Genomic DNA, 21,408 nt, shown 5'->3' with positions numbered 1-21,408 from the left:
AGCTGGCATTTGTCCACAGACAGCTTTCCAGGTCATGTAGCCAGCATGCTAAACTGCTTCTGGTGCAACGGGACACTGTGATGGAAACCAGAGCGCACAGAAACGCCGTTTACCTTCCCGCCACAGCGGTACCTATTTATCTACTTGCATTGCCATGCTTTAGAACTGCTAGGTTGGCAGGAGCTGGGACAGAGCAATGGGAGCTCACCCTGTTGTGGGGATTCAAACTGCCGACCTTCTGATCGGCAAGCCCGAGAGGCTCAGTGGTTTAGACCAGAGCGCCACCCACGTCCCAGAATGCAGCACAAGACCCTGTCAGCATAGAGCAGCCTTGCTTAGAAATCTACACTGCCTGCCAATTTGTTACTGGGCCTAATTCAAGATGTTATTATTAGCAAGTAAAGCACTCAGTAGCTGGGGATCAGATTGTGAAGGATTGCCTCACCCCCATACATGCCAGTTCAACCACTTAGAAGCGCCACAATTTGTTGATTTCACACACGCAAGAAACTGAACCTTAAGTGTGGCAGCACTTACACTTTGGATCTCCTTGTCTATTGATACATGGCAAGTTATTGTTTTTGGTGACTGCTGCAGACTTTTTTTTTTCCTTACTGCAATCTTACCTAGGCACATAATTTTAGTATGTGATTTTAGTAAGTAGCAGTGTTTTGAAATTACTGCCTTTTCCATTTTAATATGTTTGTGTAACTAGTTTTTAATGTTTATTTTTATTTGTGTTTTTAATGAATACTTTGAACTGTCCATTGTAAAGCATTAGAGGACTTTTGTTCTAGTAAGCAGTGTATACATTTTGTTAAGTAAATGAATAGAATGCAGTTCCACGGAGCTTCTACCAGGACATGGTTGCATAATGCAAGAACACTGCATAATGTTGTTTGCATTGGTAAGTAAACTGTCTCTTTGTATTGCTAATTTTTTAAATTTAATGTACATAAAAAATATTATTATTTATTATTATAAGGTAACAGCATATGTTCAGGAGAAGAAATGAAGAAAAGAAACCAGAATTTGCTTAGTAATTGATTGGTTTATTTGATATTTTTACACATTAACTTTCAAAATGTGGGTAATTAGAAAACAAGATAATTATTTAATGAGAGTAAATAATGGAACTCAAGCTAACAATAATAAATCATAATAATATTTTTGAGTGTGTGAAGCTGTTTTCAAATCATATAAATCAGCCAAATGGTAAGCAGTTGAACTGCTGCTAATGTCACAATCAAACATGTAAATTAGATTGATTAAGAAGAATGGTAGGACAAATTGCAGTTAATGTTGCTATCACAACACTTCACAACGTGGGAGGTAGCAGATCAAATAAGTGCCTACAAATTACACAAGAGGTCAGGTAAGGACAAAAAATGGATTCAAACTGTTTGCTAAGCGACAGCAGGACTTGGGGAGCCACTTTTGGTACCTTGGTATGTATGAAAGCAGCATAAACGGTGAGGGGAACCCTATCCGAAAAACCTGCAAAACTTCATAAGGATAGGTCCAGAGATTAGTGAGTTATGATAAATCAAAGCAGGGGCTTTGTTTTTGTTTGCTTCTCAACTGACAGCAGCTGATCAGAGCCTTCCACATCTCTCCCAAAAGCACCATGAATGAAAATAAAATGAAACTCTCGTTGAGGTCATTCTGTGGCTCGAAACTAGAGCTATCACTCACAACGGCACTTCTCCCATCTCCCAACAATCATACATAACATTATCGTTATGTGATGCCCTGGGCTCTTATCAGAGCAAGGGCAGGATATAAATTGAATTTAAAAAATAAACAAACCACCAAAGTTATATTGGGTGTTGGAGGTTTTCACAAACTGTGTCTTTGTGTCCCTTTGACTCAGACCCCAAGTTTTGGAAGGGGTCTGATTCAGTGTGGGGAGCTATGGAGAACAAGCCGTGGGTCTTTCCAAAGTTCTTTGGTTCGGGGTTTAGGATTCATACCAACTGCACTGCCCAGGAAGTTGCAGATATACACACATACTTCAACCAACATATTCTTATCACATTTGCTATTTTATTTAGCAATGCTGTGAATATGGTGCATTATGAATTTTCCCTTTGGAATTGCTAAGTAACAGAACTGTAAGCCAACCTGGGATCATATGATGAATGTTTGGGTTAAGAATATAATAAAGAAGTAAATAATTACATTTCAACAAGTCTCAATCACTGCTGTTTTTGCAAGATTGTACCAACTGCAAAAACAAGAGTGAGAATTGCTGAAATGTATAGATACATCATGCATACAGTCTCGTAAAACTGCTTCATGGAAAATTATTACAACAAAAGCAGCCAGTTGGAAAAAGTGAATGGAGTATGAACTATTGCCAGTTTTTCAAGACATTAAGTACTTGATGTGAAAAAAACAAAAGAAATCTATTTAAAGCAGCCCTCTTGTAAGTTTCCTAATAAAAATACAGCAGACAGAAAGGGTTTGATGACTATAGCATAATGCTCACTTGACATAAAGACATACAACAATTGCTAACTAACTCTGTTCTCTCCTAAATCAGAAATAGACATGCCTAATTGTTTTTACTGGGGCAAGAGGTACCCTTACTATGTTCAGACAGCACATGGCACCATCATTTAGCATGAGAATGAGAGCTTTAAGTGTGGAGTGTCCATAGAATAATGCCAGAAAATGTCAGAATGGAGAAATGCGTTCTATGGATTTGTTAATGTTTTAATGTCTTGCATCGGAAGTGTGAACTCATAGAGGAAAGTGGATAATGTGACAAGAACACCAGTACTCTAGTGTTTTATAAATTGCAATAGTTTATTGTTGTAACAGATAATAATAGAGCAGGGGAGGAAAAATAAATTATATACTGTTTAAGAGCATGGCCAGGCAGTGTCACATTTGAGCATGGATTGATCATGCTATAGGCCTACACTGGGTGTTGCTGACTGTTCAAGAGCCATGCGCCAGCCGCCCAGTCTCTCTGCTGCCATCAAGCAAATGCTTGCTGGTAAGTGCCTAGGGACCTCTCTCCCACAGTTGTTAATCAGTAATGGCTGCCATATACAACATTCAGCCCATCCCACAGAATTAGATCCTGCTCACCCTGAACTAACAGACATCTTAGTTGGCTAGAGCATGGTGCTGATAATACCATGGTTGCAGGTACGATCCCTGTAAGGGACAACGACATATTCCTGCATTGCAGGAGGTTGGACTAGATGATCCTCAGGATCTCTTCAAACTCTGTGATTCTATGCAGCAATAATTAAATGGCTCCATCTGTCTGATAGGACTCTTGCTCTCAAATACTGGATCAGATGGAAAAAAATAGTCATTTTATTGATTTTCTCATGCATGAAACGATGAAATTTTGCAGTGACATAGTGGAAAGCAAAGCAGCCCTTACAATGCAGAAAGTAGGAGAGGGGCTTTAATTTCTAAAGATGCTCCATCAAAAAGGGTTGTTTTTGTTTTTTGCTTGTTTTGCTTCACTTTGACGCTAATGTTTATTTTATAACAAACATCATTTAGCTGGCATTCACTTTACCCCTTCCTGACCATAACTATGGGACCATAAATATGGGAGTTGTTAGAATAGCAAACAAACATCTCACAAATCACTAGAACAGTGCTGAAGGTTAAAAAGACAAAGCATACTTTTGTTCTTCCTTCAGCACAGTGAATGGAGCTTGACAGCTTCATTAATATCTGTGCATTAGTGTTATCTGATTAGATCCTATGCCTCATCCATTCAACTTTTTTGGGGGAAAAAGTGAGCATTTTGTCTTGTCTGAAGGAGATTACAAGGCAAGCCCTCTCTGTTGAAGAAGAACAAGAGAAGGAAGGAAGGAAGGAAGGAAGGAAGGAAGGAAGGAAGGAAGGAAGGAAGGACTCGATATGCAGTTATTCTTCAAAGGAAGCAGTCTGAGACTCTCCTTTTAAACAAAACTAGATGACAACTATAAAATGATATAATTTACAGTAATCTACCATTCAACGCGGGTGGTGCTGTGGGTTAAACCACAGAGGCTAGGACTTGCTGATCAGAAGGTCTGCGGTTCGAATCCCTGCGGCAGGATGAGCTCCCATTGCTCGGTCCCTGCTCCTGCCTACCTAGCAGTTCGAAAGCACGTCAAAGTGCTAGTAGATAAATAGGTACTGCTCCAGCGGGAAGGTAAACGGCGTTTACATGCACTACTCTGGTTCGCCAGAAGCGGCTTAGTCATGCTGGCCACATGACTCAGAAGCTGTATGCCGGCTCCCTCGGCCAATAAAGCGAGATGAGCACCGCAACCCCAGAGTTGGTCACGACTGGACCTAATGGTCAGGGGTTCCTTTACCATTACCATTCAAAAGCCCTGTTGCTGGAGAATCATTTCCCCCCTTCTGGTTAATCTTAACACTAATCATGCTTGTGCATCTGTCAAATGAACAAGAGTCCCAGGAACCTTGTTACATCAGGCAATTTCACTGGGGATTATAAAACAAACAGTGCAATAAGAACAAAGAGACTAAAATCAGAAAATTACAACAATATTGAAATGCACTTACGCACGTGCACACGCATACACACAGAGAGAAAGAAAGAAAGGAAGAAAGAAGACTGCAATACTGTCTTCAAACAACAAAAGTTATGAAAACAAAACTGTTTTCTGTGGCACATACTCAGATTAAGAATCAACTAGATTTCCCTAAAGGGACCATCTATTCCTTTCTTCCCCACTGAACAGAATGAGAAGGAAAGGGAAAGTAACTCCCTCATTTACAGAATCATTCATTGTTCATGGAAAAAGTAACATCAATGACAATTTGTCTACTGCAAGGATTCCATATGTATAGAACAAAACCACAGGACGATTGAACTTTCAGAATTCGTCCTTCATTCTGTCCATTCAACCACAGAACTACAACATTTCTTTCTTGGCACTGTTGATACATTTCTTGTTAACCCTGACATAACTACTGAAGGTTACTCTATCCATTTTCAATTAATGTATGTATGTTGACATTCAATGAAATCACTTCTGATATTTACCTTTTAGCTGACTAAGGCGGCGGGGTGGGGGGAGTCCTACATAGCTGGGAATTCTTAATGTGTGTTTTATGATTAAGGCATCCTTCTCTTGATTTCCAATGTTCAGACTGTGAGTTGTTGGTTATGTAACCAAAATGGCATCACCCCACATGTGAGATGTCAGCAAGATTGGGAGAACCCCAAGGTTTTCAGAGGAACAAAAATATTTAGAGCCCCCCCTCCCAGGTTGGGAACCAAAAACATACCAATAGAGACTATATCTGAGTGGCCATGGTCTGCTAGCTGATGGTTAGAGGAGGTGAGGGACAGAAAACGGGGTGAAGGGGAATGAAATGGCTGGTATCCCAAGCAGCAGTACTCTATAATACAACCTTCGGTTGCAGGTCTCACTGGTATTTATTTATCTGTCTTATGGCTGAAGTCTCTTCCTTGCATAAACTGAAAGTGAGATGATGTTACTTGTGCACCGTGACAGAAATAATGAGGTGAGGTTACCTTCTGTATTGTAATGATTCCTTCTTGTGTCTCTTTGTCCACTAAGATTTTGAAAACGGCCAAGCCATCACCATCCACTATTTTATATTCCATTTCGGCATTCGGTCCCACATCAGCATCTGCAGCCTTTAATCTGGCGACCACCGAAGCCATGGGTAGCGATTCAGGGACATTATATTGATACGATCCTGTAAAGTTCAGAACAGTCACTGGATTTTCATCTGTTCGTGAATCAATCAATCAATCAATGACCTCACTTAGTTTATAGCGGAAGGGTTCTAAACACAATACATTTGGTATTTCTTTAAAATGCTATGAGGGAAAATGTTCTTTCAGCCTTGGCCAATCTGGTACCCTCAAGATGCTGCTGCTGCTGCTGCCGATGGTGATGATGACTGAAATGCAGCTTCCACCAGTCCCAGCCAGCATGGTCATCTAAAGTGCTCCATGTTGTTGAAGACTGGGTGATTTAATATCACAACACTAGCATTTTCTCCTCTGTGCCCTCTATAGGACGGTGTTCGTCTTTCTGGTGTCCAAAAAGGACCTGCCACATTGTACAAGTAGACCACTGCTACCCTTGCTTCCATCCACAATCTATTCTAGAGATTATTTTTGCCACCTTCCTTGCTTGTAGTATTTAATGTCATGTTGGAGGAGGGAAATGTTCATAGGTCAGGCTTTGTTAGATCCACTCCAAAATAGTTAAATTTTGCTCACAGTATTATTTGAATCTAGGGGTGGATCTGTCTATTTCCAGTCCGTGTCTCTTTCAAATGCATGCATTCATATGCCTGCTCCTCTTTAACCAATTTTTTTAAAAAAAACAACAACAACACCTGCATGGAAATTTATATATATTGGAACATATTTCCTTGCAAAATATACATTTTTAAAGGTTTTTCTCTCTCAAAATGCTCATTTCTGAATGTGTTTTCTCTTGAAGTATCAATTTGCAAATGCATTTTGAGCCAAAAATTGCGTTGTAAAAATGCAGAGAAGTGTAAAATCCAAAGGATAACTATGTTCTGGTCTACACATTAGTTCAGGATGTGCAGATAATATCTGTTTTTATTGGAGTTTGCAAGGAACAAATTCTTTAAGCTTTGCTATTTGAGTCCATTCCTCCAACATTATTCCGCTCTTACAACTATAAATCCACATAAGCAAGTGATGCATAAGTAAACTGATGAAAATAACATCTAAGAAGGAAAAATAACACTTAACCTAACTTTCCTACCAAGGCAGACTACAGCCAATGACATTTTCTCTTGAGTATATCTCATGTCACCAAAGAAAAGAATAAATCCATTTGTAAAATAAGAGATAAGTCTTAATTGTGTCTTAAGGAGACAGTTTCCTGGCTCTTCATGCCATGTAATTGAGATAAATGCTATTCTTGCAAAGGCATCCTTCTTCTCCCGTGAAAACTCTAAACCTGCGGCTCAAGCTGAAATTGATACAGATTGCAGCTTAACAAAATGCAGGCTGAAGCCACTAACATTTCTCACTTCGAGAAGCTGAATCTCTGGTGTTTTATTATTACCCAAACAATTCAAAGGGGGAAAGAATCTAATTCCCAGTCTTGCTTTGATTGGCTTGTTTCTTTTCATACCCACTTGAAAACTGACCAGATTGGGCATGCATATGTTCCTCACATTAGTCTAATTCACTCCTGCAATGAGTTTACAAGAAAGATCGCAGCAAGGTGGAGAAGAGCAGCAGACTGTGTATAAACAGCCTAGCTCAAGTCTGGAAATAAGCTCGTTTCTTTTCCTTGCTTAGTTCAGTCATGAGCCACCTTGGTCAAAGCAAGTAAATTGAGGGCAGATTGTTTTCTAGTTCTTCCCAGATTGATTTTTCTATGAAACTCTCAGTGTCTTTGGGGGGTGGGGGAGAGAATTGACAGAGATGCGAGATGCACACAAGAATTGATGTGCAATGCGAGATGCACACAAGAACAACTATGCATCCACCTACACAGGGTAATTTGATGCACCTTATAATTAATCACAGAAATACTGTAATCATAAAGTCAGAAAGAAATCAAACATCCTCAAGTACTGGCAACACACGTCAATGCACAAAAAACCCCAAAAGGGATCCAAAAGATGGAGAATGACATTTGCATAACCCCTCAGAATATGTGTAGGGTGCAATGGTCAAGCATACTATGTAGTGCAGCCAACACACTTGAACAGCTGGGAACCTGAAAGGCTCACTACTGGACTTGAAACTAATGTAGATTTAGTTTTGTAAGAAATATAGTCTTCCTAATTTATCACCCACAGAAACTTACTGCGAGGAAAGCGGGGAGGGTTATCGTTGACATCTGTAAGGGTGACGGTGACAGAGGTGGTCCCAGAGAGCCCTCCATTTTGACCAACCATATCCTTCGCTTGAATGACAAGTAGATACTGGTCTTTTGCTTCTCTGTCCATATTGGGAAGCGCGGTTTTGATAATACCTGGAATATGGCAAAATGCATATAAATGAAACAGTGGCAGAGCTACATTTCCAGCTCAGAAGCATAGCAGGGAAAATATACACCAGTCAAAAGATAAACAGAGTACACTGAAGCAGGGTGGCTAGCCTGTGGCTCTCCAGATGTTAATAAAAAACAACTCCTATCAGCCCAAGCTAGCATGGTCAATGATGGTGTGAGCTGAAGTTCAGCAACATTTGGAGGGTCACAGATTAGTCACCCTTGCACTAATGTAAGGGATTTGAACTGATCCAACATGTCAACAGGAACAATCCAAAAGACAGGCCTTATTACTAGGAATGTTGACTAGCTTTGAACATTCACTAGTGGGATATAATGTGAACTTAGCCTTCTCTAACTGTGCCCTGCATGTTAATAATGTAGGTTTCAATGTTTCCAGACCTAGGACTCACCTTTAACTTCAACCTGCTGCATGGCATGCTCTAGATATAGAAGTGTGTGTATATTTTTGCCCCTGGTTGTCTCTCCCTTTCTTCCATTTGTCTCTTTCTCCATGCTTAGTCATCTTTCTTTCCCTTTCTCTTTAAACAATAATAACAAAGAAAAAAGAATATAGTAGTTGTGCCCCTGAAGACACCCACTGTAGCTTGGTCCACAACCCAGTTTTCAGTCCAGACCTGTGCTACACAGAATGTGAAAATATACATTGTGGTTAGACTCATGTAGCTGAAATAGAGCACCCTTAAAAAACATGGAACTCCTGTGCTTCAGCATTTACTATAGAGCAAGTCAGAACTACCTTATATACCCCATCACTCCTGTTTTAATGAATTTAGCTTACAGCCATACATATAGTCAATGTACTGTATAAAGAATGGCTGTATCCATTCATAACCCGAACACTGAAATGGAAAAGCACTATACTTCAAAGCATATGCAATCAAGAGACATGTTCCCAATATATTACAAGCTAACAATAATAAGGGGGGAAATCTATAAGTGCTATAAAGTTTAAACACGCTGGTTCATTTCTAAGACTAAACATGATCCATAGTTCATGTTAAAATGTCTGCTGCACTTCTTTTGCTTATGAGCATTTAGCAAGGACTTCATTATTTTTTAAAATTTTTTGGGGGGTAGGCTACTTTCCACCCACTTGCCATTAGTTCTAAGCTTCAAAAGACTGTTTTGCCTCCATGCTGCTGGAAGCCTCTGTCAGGAATCTTGGGCAAGCACCTAGAGCAGCATTTTCAAACCCAACTCCTCCAGAGGTTTTGCATTGCAACTCCCATCTGTCCCAGTCAGCATGGCCAATGATCAGGGATGATGGGAATTAAAGCCCAAAATATCTGGAGGGCATCCAGCTGGGGAACAGTAGCCCAGGGACAGACCATATAATGTTAATACACACAACTTGCTTATGGAAAGACATAGATGCCATGCAGAAGCAATTCCATCTTTTTCAAGGTGGTCACTGGGTTCTCATACTTCGCCTTGTAATGACCTGTCATCTTCCATATATGTCATCTAGACAGATGCAGGATTGATGTGGCCTGTGCATAGATGTCTCGAGGGTTGTGGAGATTCATTTGCAAAATGAGAGCACTCAAGATCCAGGAAAAGGCTTACTGTGGACATCCGCCCTGTCATTCTATATATTCTCTACCACAAAGAGGAGAACAAGAAAAGATATGCCATTCAACACTTGGTGGATGTCATGACCCTTGAGTTGCATTTCCCCTTTTCAGGGGATGAGGGTAAGAATTTGGAGACAAAACGACCTCAGAGTCAGCCCATTGTGTCAGTACCTCTCTGCTGCTCTTGTCTGCCTACATGGACTCCAGTTCAGAATCCCTAGTGGAACAACAGCCTCCTCTGATCCACTGTAGTCAAGGACTTCTAAAAGAAGGGAGGGAGGCCTAGCTACTGAGATAGGACCACAGCTCCCATTTAAGGCTCAGTCTGAGAAAGACTTGCCAGTGAAACAGCATTTGAACTTTTCTCTTAGGAATCCTGAGCCTGAACAGAGCTAGCCCAAGCCCCAGTGCCGCTGAGGCCCATCAATCTAAACAGAGCAGTTTCTAAACTTCCAGGCTGACACAATGAGTTTCCTAATGGCTCGAAATGGTAAATGGCCCCACAGATTCTTGCTGTTATGAATAATCTTGTATCACACTATGCATTTCAATGAAGCTATCTTGAATTAGCTAATATCTTTAAAGCAAACTTAAAAAAAAATAACCACTTCTAAAGCACTCACTATAATTAGGAAGCTTTGATATAGTAATTGAAACACTGTATTATCTGAACTAGTTTTAGTTTTATCCATTTGGTCATCTCTGTGCCATGTGTAATTATGGCTTGAAATGTAAAGGGAGGAGAGAGAAAAGCTAGCTTGTCATCATTCTGCTGTGCAGTTAAGTATCAGATAAATAAATATTCCTCCTCAAACCAGGAAGGCTTTATGACGATTTCATGCTTGTTACACAGTCCAGCTGGTGTCTCTGATTTCCAGAGAGATGGGCTTTTACTCTACCACTGCTACATGTCAGCAGAAGGGAAACATAAAATACATGGATAACTGAGAGGTGCATTGGGGCTTCCATATCTCCTTGTAATGTTTGCAAGCTCTTTAGTTCCAGTTTTATTTATTTCCTCTTCTTTTGAATTCAGAGCAGCCCATTAATCTTCCCTGTGCTGAAAGGACAATTTTTTAAAATAAAGTAAAATAATAATAGCTTTATTTCATCCATACTAAACAGGCTGGGAAGGCTAAAAGACAACTTCACAAATGGTTCCCTAGTGTTATTTTTGTCAATCTGTCCTTCTTTAAATCATATGCTGACCCCACAAGCCTGTGGGATGTCTCCCTTCATGAAGAATGTAATTAATTGTATGACAGGCTATGGCAAAGTTGACAAAACAGATCTGAAGGAGTGCGAACAGTCAGACTCATTAACTGCTGAAGGAAGGGCAAGAAACAATAGGCTGAAAATTACAGAAATAAAGGCAATTTCAAGGCTTGGCTGAGTAGGCCCAAGGCCCCTCTCCTGTCACATTGCCCATACTTTATCAGATAAAATCCCTGAAACTCTTTGCTCTAAGCAAAATGAAAGTGGCAAAAGCACCTGTATGTATGAGGACTTAATTATGCTTGCTTGCTTGCAGCCTGCCCATCTGGTGTGTGGAAAGGGGTTTATATTGTTCTATGAATGACAAGTGCAATGTCATGTTCAGAATAACCTTACTTTGGGGAAAATAATACCACACACACACACACACACACACATACACACACACGTTTGTGTGTGTTTCTCAAACAGTGGTCTGGGAGTCACCAGTGGGCCTTGGGCCATGGTCAGGTAGGTCCAAGAGTCACAGCCTGCCCTGTCCCTCTTCACTCGCCCCCAGCCATGCCACAGCCTTTTGGTTTGACCAATGCATTCACCAGCAACACCTTGCATGCTGAGGAAAAGTAGCCAGAGGAGATGTTGAAGGAAAGTAGAGAGAGAGAGAGAGAGATGGCTGAGACTTAACAAGAACAATAGTAGATTTTAGAGGTTTTGTTACAATCAAGCAGTATATACGGTAAATTTTGTTAAATAAAAATATTTATCTATTTAATATAAGCAAACAAACTTTGAGTAGAAAGTAAGGCGAGAAGGGAGAAAAGCTGTTCTGAGGCAGAAAGTGAGTCTTAAAGCACCAGAAACTTGACCCTTGGACCAAATGATTTATGCTTCTGTTTGGCAGCCCTGGCTTCTGATCTTTTGTCTTGACCTTAGAATGTTCTGGCATGCTCTATTTCATGATTCCCACTTGCTTCTGCCTATGATACTGTCTGCTCTTTGATACGACCAATGACCCAGTATGGCAATGTGGCCCATAACCCTTTTAGCATTGACACACATCAATTGTTTGCGAGCCCCTTGCATACATTCATTGTGCAAAATCAATGTGGGTCAGCAGAAGGGAAAAGCATGGAAGTGACAGGTTCCACCACTGATGGGTGCACATTCATTATCTTTGCAGCAAGCCCCTGTACATATAGTGGTATGCACAGAGGGCTATTTCCACATGATTGATTGTCTGTATGATCAGAGAACCCTACACTTACTCATTTTGCACAGGTGAATATTTGTAAGGAAGAGATTCCAGAGTGCTCAAAATTGGCACAATGACTAAGGGAGATATTTTACTTAAGAGATAATCATAAACATTGCCACATTTTAATTTCATTGTTAATTTGATTGTACACAGGTTGTACATTGACAATAAAGGTATTATTAATAATAATAATAATAATAATAATAATAATAATAATAATAATACTGGACAGTATTCTGAATGTAGGAAATTTCCTCTGAAAACTGTACCATGCAAACTGTAGAACTCAGGCAGACTCTAACTCTGAAGTGCAAACAACTCTTCACAAAGATAAGACATAAAAACCCCAAACCCATCCTCTTAGAATATTTGGAAGATTTTTTAAAAAAAAGTCTCAGGAAACCTGCTGGAGTGCAGATAAATAAAGCTGGGGAAATGAATGAGATCACAATGGGGGGAAAAGGTAGAGATGAATACAAATAATTTCAAGTATTTACATGTTTCAAATATATACTTGTTATTACAAAAACCCAACACATTTCAGGGATGTAGAAATAAGAACATAAGTAAGAACATTAAAACCCCCATACTGTTTTGAAGTAACACACATCTAATAAAATCTAGACTATAAATTCCACATATCCAAATATACGGTCCATGCATGTCAATTGGGAAAGAGAGCCACAATCACAGTGAGAACTTTGATTCCCTCCCACTCTGCAACAGCTCTCATGCCAAAAGAGACAAGGTAGTTTTAAAATGACCAGTGGCTTCTTCCTCAAGATAAAGGCTACAATCTTACACACACCTGGCAGTGAGTCCCAGTAGACCCAAGGAGACTTACTTTTCAGAAGAAAAGTAGACTGCATTTTAAGGCTGAAATCCTATACACACTTAGGTAAAGGTAAAAGGACCCCTGACCATTAGGTCCAGTCGTGGCCGACTCTGGGGTTGTGGCGCTCATCTTGCTTTATTGGCCGAGGGAGCCGGCGTACAGCTTCTGGGTCATGTGGCCAGCATGACTAAGCCGCTTCTGGCAAACCAGAGCAGCACATGGAAACACCATTAACCTTCCCGCCGGAGCGGTACCTATTTATCTACTTGCACTTTGATGTGCTTTTGAACTGCTAGGTTGGCAGGAGCAGGGACTCAGCAACGGGAGCTCACCCCGTCGTGGGGATTTGAACCGCCAACCTTCTGATCGGCAAGTCCTAGGCTCTGTGGTTTAACCCACAGCGCCACCTGTGTCCCGCTATACACATTTACCTGGGAGTAAATCCCATTGACCTCAACTGGACTTACCCACCCCAATGACTGCAGCACCCTGTCCCTCCCAGCTCCACTGCTGCAATCAGGCTTAAAAGAAGCCTCCAGTTGTAGACAAATCTTTTTCAAACTTAACTGTGGCACAGTTGTTTTGACTTTGAGTGTGGGGAAGGTCACAGCTGGGGACTGGATTTTGTTTGTGTGTGTGTGAGTGTGGAGAGAAAGAGTGAATATGTGGTGTGTGCAGCTGCAAGGTTGCTTGCCACAGTTTCTCAGGTTTCCAAATGTATCCACAGGCAAAGCCTGCATTAGAGGATAAGAATTTTTTTACCAAATCAGCCTAATGTCTATTGAGTTTAGCACTCCATTTCCAACAATGGCCAAGAAGATAACTTTGGAAGTAAGGACATGATGATAATTCCCTGCTGTTTGACTCCTGCATCTGATATTCAAAGATGCTGGGTTTCCCCCCCTTCTTATTGATTTTATGTTGCCTCATGATGGCTTCATGCTGATTTTACACTGATCCTTAGCTGATATAGTTCCTTCCTATTGATTTTTTTTTTTAAAGTTTTGATTGTATCTGACCGGTTGTGTTTTTTTTAAGTAATAATAATTGTGAACCACCCAGAGACCATGTTTAATTGGGTGATATGTATTTTCCAAATAGCCATAATCAACAAATAATACAAAATACTCTTCCATTTCGGTCCCATTTAGCCTTCACAGCCATTTATGTGTCTGCTTATCCACAGACAGCTTTACTAGATGACAGCCTTTGCCTGCAATCTGGAGTTCAGTTAAGCTTTATTCGGATGTCCATGCTCAGATGATTCAAACTGCAGGATGCTGGACAGCAGGGCCCTGCATGCTTGCCCTGTTTGCCCCTATGACAGCCCTTTCCCATGGGGTTGGGGACACATCTGCAGCAAGGCAGTCTGCCAAGCACATGTAAACTCTCTCCAAGAACTGCAACCATGACCATGAATAGGCTTGCGGAGGGGACAAAGTGGGGCAGAGGGAGCACACAAGGTGAACACAAGGTAATAATAATAATAATAATTATTATTATTATTATTATTATTATTATTATTATTATTATTTATTTATTTATTTATTTATACCCCGCCCATCTGGCTGAGTTTCTCCAGCCACTCTGGGCGGCTCCCAATCAAGTGTTAAAAACAATACAGTGTTAAATATTAAAAACTTCCCTGAACAGGGCTGCCTTCAGATGTCTTTTAAAGGTAGGATAGCTGCTTATTTCCTTCACATCTGAAGGGAGGGTGTTCCACAGGGTGGGCGCCACTACCAAGAAGGCCCTCTGTCTGGTTCCCTGTAACCTCACTTCTCGCAATGAGAATAATAATAATTTGGCTGTATTTGAGGGACGATTCCAACAGATTCCACACAAAAAACACATATGTCCCTGCGGAGATGGCAGCACTGAATCAGTGGCGCATGCCGTCCTCACATGCACTCTTTACAAAGACCTGAGGAATGAGATTATCATGCCTCTTTTATTGACCATTTTGGGTCACCCAGCCACTGCCACAGTGTCTTTTCTCCTGGCAGATCAAGAAGAGTTTAGATTTTGATATCCCACTTTATCACTACCCTAAGGAGTCTCAAAGCGGCTAACAATCTCCTTTTCCTTCCTCCCCCACAACAAACACTGTGGGGTGAGTGAGGTTGAGAGACTTCAGAGAAGTGTGACTAGCCCAAGGTCACCCAGCAGCTCAGTGGCGTAGCGTGGGGGGTGCCAGGGGTGCCGGCCGCACCGGGCGCAACATCTGGGGGGGGGCGCGAGTCCAGAGGGAAGGGACAAGTTCCTTCCTCCGCCGGGCTCCCCGCCGCCACCGCCAGCCTTGCGCCCACCCCACCCCCCGCCGCCGCCGCCGCCGCCGCTGCGGCTGCGCTCCACTCACTGCTCGCAGGAGGAGCAGCCGCTGCAGCAGCGGCTTCTAAGGCGAGAAGGGAGAAGCTCCCCAGAGGAGCTCGAGAGACCGTCCCGCCCCCACCAGCCCCCGGGCCTTGGGAAGCTGCGCTGCCGTCGAGGGGCTGCCCTGGAGGTCCCCAGCTGATCTTCCGGGGCAGCGGACGGGGCAAGGCGGCCGGAGCTCGGCAGAGGCCTTTTGTCTGGCTGCTCCACGTGTCTGCTGCCTCCTGCAAAAGGCCGGCAGGTCCTGCGAGACAGTTTGAGGTGCACCCCCCCCCCACGGGCCTTCGCCTCGCCTCGTTTTTCGCGCGAGCGGAGCTCGACGGGGCGCCCGCGGCGGAGGATCGTTGGACGAGCGGTTCCCACCTGCCGAGCTCTGCTTCGTCCACGCCTACCTTGCCTGCGTGTTTTGCTGTTAGGACTCTACCGCTCTGTGCACGTGGAAGGTGGGAGGCTGGCGATGGCGATTAGCCACCATGGCTGCGCTCTGCCTCCACAGCTGGAGGGAAGAATGCTGCTGAATAACAGTTGCAGAAAATCACGAGTGGGCGGGGGGTGGAGAGGGCCCTGGGGCTCACATCCCGCTTGCGGGTTTCCCACAGGCATCTAGGGGTCCACTAGTACAAATTACATTCATTTCCCTTCTGACACAGCCTCTCGGTTCTCACTCGGGGTCAAACTCTCAGTTCACCCCGAAATGCCTCACCAGGAGAAGAGTTCCTGGAAGCTGCGGACTTCAAGTCTCCCTCTGGACTTGCTTTTTATGGTTAGGCCTAAGGCAGATGGTACTTGCTGGGGTGCCCACAGTTGTGTCCCCTTCAGCTGCATTCCCCATTCCCATTTCCAGGAGGTACAGCAGGTTTGTTGAGTTTTCCAGGGGGCCCAGAGGATGAGGAAAGCCCCCCTCCTTCACACACAGCTCTTTCTTCACCCTCTGCCCTCTCCTCCTCCATCTTAGATGCTGACTGCTGCTGCGATACCTTTTTATTGTTCTTTCCTTTCTTTCAGCTTGCCCACAGCATCCGCTTGCTACTAGCGTACACAGACACCCCCTTTGAAGATAAGTTTTACAGCTGTGGAGAAGGTGCGTATTGCTAAGCTTAGAACGTACCAAGCTCCTCTTAGTCAGAGTACTAAACACTTTTTAAAAGTTACTGCTTTATTAATAGTTTCCTGGTGGGGCAGAGCAGTGGCGTAGCGTGGGGGGTGCAGGGGGGGCGGCCGCACCGGGCGCAACATCTGGGGGTTAGGGTTAGGGGGCGCAAATCCACGGGTTAGGGGGCGCAAATTACTTGCCTTGCCCCGGGTGCTGACAACCCACGCTACGCCACTGCAGCAGCTTCATGTGGAGGAGCGGGGAAGTGAACCCGGTTCACCAGATTACGAGTCCATCGCTCTTAACCACTACACCACACTGGCTTTCGTGGAGCCAGAGGAGCAGATGACTGCAAAAGTTGCAAGGTTTCTAGCTGGGGCAATCAGAATAAGGTCCACTATTTGACTGCTAATTCAGGACCCTAAACTGTGTTTTATATAATTGACTTTTTATTTTGTTCTGAGTATATCGCAATGTTTTTTGTTGCTATCGCCGACGGCTGATGCAAATAAAGTTTCATTCATGCATTCATTCACAAGGTGAACATGGGCAGCCCTACTTTCCTGCATCATGGGATTACAGTGACAGTCAAATAGAGTGCACCTCTGTCAGAGAACTCTGGAGGTTCTTTTCAGTTTTCCCTGATAAAAGCTGTAGATATGGGAAGTGTAAGAGCATTTACCTGTCTTTGGTTCCACAGAAAAATAAGGCTGTCCTTGAAGAATGCTGTAGACCACTCTGGCACTGTTTCCATATGTAGGGTCATCGGCATCAGTAGCTGTTACTTGTACCACGGAGGTTCCTGTGAAAATGTTCAGAGGAGTAATAATTAGTGCTATTTTTATAGAAAAAGAGGTGCTGGAACTCACCATGAACATCTCCCTCATTCTCTTAGAATGGCATTCTGGCTGGGGGAGGAAAAGCCTTGGTAACAGACTTCAACTCCCAGTATGGCTAAGATTCAGGGATGTTGACAGTTTTAGTTCAGCAACAACTCAAGGGCCATAAGTTCCCCATCTCTGTAAGAAATGGTAGTGATGGGATTAGATTATTTCTTCCATTTGCTGCTATAGAAAATGTGCCTCAGCCGCCTGCCAAGGCAACCCAGTGAATTCAGTCATCACCGGCAGGACTTGCATGAGGATCATTAAAAGTAAAGGGGCTTCTGATGTAAAATGGTAGCTGCAATTTAAATGACTTCTGCTACCCCCCAGAAACGGTTGATCCTCTAAAAATAGAGAGGCGCTGAGCTTTTAATAAGCCTTTAAACCTATTTTCTTGCCGTTAAATTCTTCCCATCCTCTGCTAAAAGTGCTGATTTGATCGACTTTTAATGATCTCGGTGCTCCATGACTCCACAGGGAGATGAGAACAGAATGGCATGAAAAAGCTTTCCTCAAGTCACCTGTGTGTCAAGGTGACTTGCCCCAGACCATGACTGGAGTGAGGTGTTTGTTAATTTGCTGTGAACACTTAACCTTTGGCCTCTCTGATGAGATTACAAACAAGGCAATCCTTGACTAGAAGTAATTCACTATGTAAACATTTATTCACTCAGAAATTGACTTGTGCTACCAGCTTCATTATAAAGGTACGGCTGTGAATTTTTCTAGAAGGGAACCAGAGAGTTGTCATTCTAAACACAATATTGACCTTTCACACCGTGCAGAAAAAGGAGGTTTTGTTCTCTCTGAAAACCCATATGCCTATTCTGAAGCAGTAAATCGTTAATAATAATAAAAAATGTTAAGTTTATAATAAAAATATACTTTCACTGCCCTTTGGTGAGTAATGAAATTGGAAAACATAAAAAAGCTCTTACATTTGGAAATTGTTGTATCTAGTTTTTTTGCTTAATAAGGGCTTCCTCATATATTACACTATAAACGTAATTGCATATGCCAGCACATGTACAATGTTCAATAAAAGTATTCCCATATGTGTGTAGATTTCGACAAATCACATTAACTTATGCATGCAGACTTTTCGGTAAGAATTTTCCATGGTTTTTGGTCATGTAATGCAGTAGTGTTTCCAGGTTTGGGGGGTGGGGATGGGTAAAAATGGTCTCAGTGACCAATAAAGTATTCCTCTGATTTTGATCATTAACATAGTTAAAGAAGGGGGTCTGCTCAATATTCTAGGTGGCAAGGTTACATTAAAGTAATATGTTTGAATGCTGAATGTTTAAATGGAAGTCTAGAGACAATGGATAAAACAAACACCATTAGCTGTACTACTGGATAAATATTTAATGCTTATTGTATTTGTATTTGTTTAAAAAGCAATAAAAATTGTTTGTTTGTTTTTAAAGATAAGCCTCAGGAAAATAAAGTAATCATTGCCTCCTTTAAGGTCAAGTACTGGATGGGTCAAATATCCCAAATCAGTCTACAATGAAAGAACTGCTAATCCACAGAAACCATGGTTCCCCATCTCAACACAAATTAGCACAGGCTTCATTCTGAAGCCCTTACCTTCATTCTAAATGCCTTAAAGATTCTGAAATCCAAAGAATTGTACACCTATTTAAATAGGATACTAAATAGGATATTAAAACTTCATAATGGGTGTAGCTCTAAGCCAATTTAACAAGTTTATGAAAGTCATGTCCTGGTCTGATTCTCTAATTAATGAACTGCTCACAATATAATTTAGTAAATAGCCAGGACTGCTTATGCTTTATTGTGCAAATGTGTCTAATTGTATTAACTTCACTAGCAAGGCTCTTATCACTGCCAGCAGCACAGGAAATACATGATGCTTTTTCCTCTTTCAAAGAACATGGGGAATGGGAATGAGGAAAGCTCAGCTCTGAAGGGAAGAACTTGCTGAATGACCTTGATCTGAGGAATATGTGTTTCTCAAGGAGAGGGTGACGCCTTATTTGTTGACATCTGCTACTGCAGTGTTGTTGTTGTTGTTAAAATGTTCACCCTGCCTAATTTTCAAAGACACTCAAGGTGTTTTGCAATCCAAAGCACTTCCCCCTGCACGTCACAAATATGGACATCAAAGCAAAGCCCCTATAACAAGACCCAAAAAAGCAATTGAAACGGTGACATGCACCAGCAAAAATAAAGCAATCTGGTAACACTCCTCAATTGGTAAGGCATGCCACAAGAGAAAAGATCTGGCCCTGATTTTTGCCAGTCAAGCTCCTGCCATCAAGGGATCTGGAGCAGGGTTTCAGATGCTGACTGTAGTTTGTGGAGAGGAATCTACAGAAAGAGGTGGTCCTTGAGGTGCACAGATCCCATGTCATTGGGGTCCTAAGATTATACAGGACACCTGAAGAATTCAGAGCACATCAGGGGGAAGCACTACTGAAGTTCCGAAGAATAGCAGCAATTCCCTGGTATGACAGGGAATAGCAGCAATTCCCTGGTGTTCAAAACTTGTGTGAAAATTATTTTGAAATAAGTGCAAAGATTTATGACAATGTGACAAAAAACCTCTCCCAATGAGCACTGGCAAACATGCTTTTCTCCAGAGTGTGCATAATATGCAACGAGTCCCAAACTTAGCAATATCAAATGCACTCTCATGTTATTCTGGCAGTTTAAGTACCTCTGAGTACTCAAGTTTGATTTATTCTGAGCATGTCCAGAGTGTCCCTTCCCAAAGACCCTAGCCTTTAAACATGTACAAAATGTTTGTTCCTTTACAAGATGATCTAACTTCTTTTAAAAGGGGTGGGGTAAGGATATAAGGTCCTTTTTTTTAGTATATGCAGAATGTTTCTCCCCTCTGATAGAAAACACCTCTTTAAAAGGTCTAAGAGTGGGTACATCAGAACATATCCAGAGTGTCCCCAATGAAGGTTTATATATTTATTTATTCTAAAAAGCAGTGATAGCATGTAATACTTTATTATTACTATTTTGGCTTGGAACTCTCCCATTCTGGGAACTGGACAAGAAAATGAAAATCTATCTAAGCCAGCAAAATTGTGACTTTTTAAACTGGATCTATTTATTTGCTATATTCTCTGTAGTGATCATGGTAAGGGGCTCTATACTGTGAAGCTACTAAAGCTCATTCAATTCATTCTTTTGAATACCTGTGTTGTCATGTTGAAATGTACAATCTCTCCAGGAAGTGCTAACTGAACTCTCAAGACCTGCAGTTACTGACAACAATCCTTACAAATTCCTCCTGTAGTAAGCTCTATGTTTACTGCTGATCATTCTTAAGGGAACCACAGAATCATACATAACTGCAATGACAGTTTCTGTAAGCCCACTAGGGGTGGCTTGTAAATCCTGCTGGCTTGCTAATGCCAGGTGTTTCTCTTGCAGACAATATTATGAAGCCAGTACAGTTGCTAAACTCCAGGGGTCAAATAAAAAAATGGAGTTACTAAAATATCTTTTGATTGCCCAAACCTCTTTGCATGATACGTGTGGGAAATATGGATTTTCTACACAGAAAATGTGGAAGGTGATGATTTAAATGTAAATCTAAAACAAGTGCAATGCTTGGGGAGGTCTTGAGTGAACCTCTTCTAGACACAAGGGAACATAAGAAGAGCCTACTGGATCAGGCCATTGGCCATCTAAGTCCAGCATCCTGTTCTAATAGTGGCCAATCAGATGCCGGTAGGAAACAAGCAAGCAGGATTTGAGTACAACGGCAAGAGGGGAAAGGAAAATTGTATGGCGCTGTCCAACAGATTCAGCAGTAAGCCAGAGGAAGGTGCTGATCTGTGGGAAATATTTGCAATCAGGCCCTACCCAATGACTGGCTCATTTAAACATTGGGGTTTCCCCCCAGCTATGTAGGAGTTGTTCATAGAAAAGTTGCTCCCACATATACAAGGGAAACTAGAACACAAAATGTCCCCAGAAGAATGATCAAATGCTGTAGGATGGGCAGCAAGGGGGAAGGCAGGGGAAAGGAGTAAACTAGCCCAGCCTACTCCCTTCTCTGATGCTCTTCTTGAAGGATCATCAAGCTATTCTTGCTCAGCAGCTTCCAATTCTTGTCATGAGTGGTGACCTGTATTTCACAGCATGCAGAATTTG

At 42.0% G+C, this 21,408-nt stretch overlaps 1 protein-coding gene across 5 annotated transcripts in view; it reads right to left on the bottom strand.

Annotated features, from left to right (window-relative positions):
- Positions 1–21,408, bottom strand: part of CDH7 (cadherin 7) — a 120,241-nt gene that overhangs the window by 33,887 nt on the left and 64,946 nt on the right. For 4 of the 5 annotated variants that reach the window (XM_053396614.1, XM_053396608.1, XM_053396612.1 and 1 more), the window contains 3 exons: positions 17,064–17,183; positions 7,827–7,994; positions 5,528–5,715 (listed from right to left, as the gene is read on the bottom strand). In XM_053396614.1, coding sequence (XP_053252589.1) covers positions 5,528–5,715; positions 7,827–7,994; positions 17,064–17,183 — 476 coding nt within the window. The remainder of the gene's footprint in view (positions 1–5,527; positions 5,716–7,826; positions 7,995–17,063; positions 17,184–21,408) is intronic. The other variant, XM_053396611.1, reaches the window with a different exon arrangement.

Source organism: Podarcis raffonei, chromosome 7 (genome assembly GCF_027172205.1).
Source record: "Podarcis raffonei isolate rPodRaf1 chromosome 7, rPodRaf1.pri, whole genome shotgun sequence".
Classification (NCBI taxonomy): Eukaryota; Metazoa; Chordata; class Lepidosauria; order Squamata; family Lacertidae; genus Podarcis; species Podarcis raffonei.
This window is presented reverse-complemented; position numbering and strand designations above follow the sequence as displayed.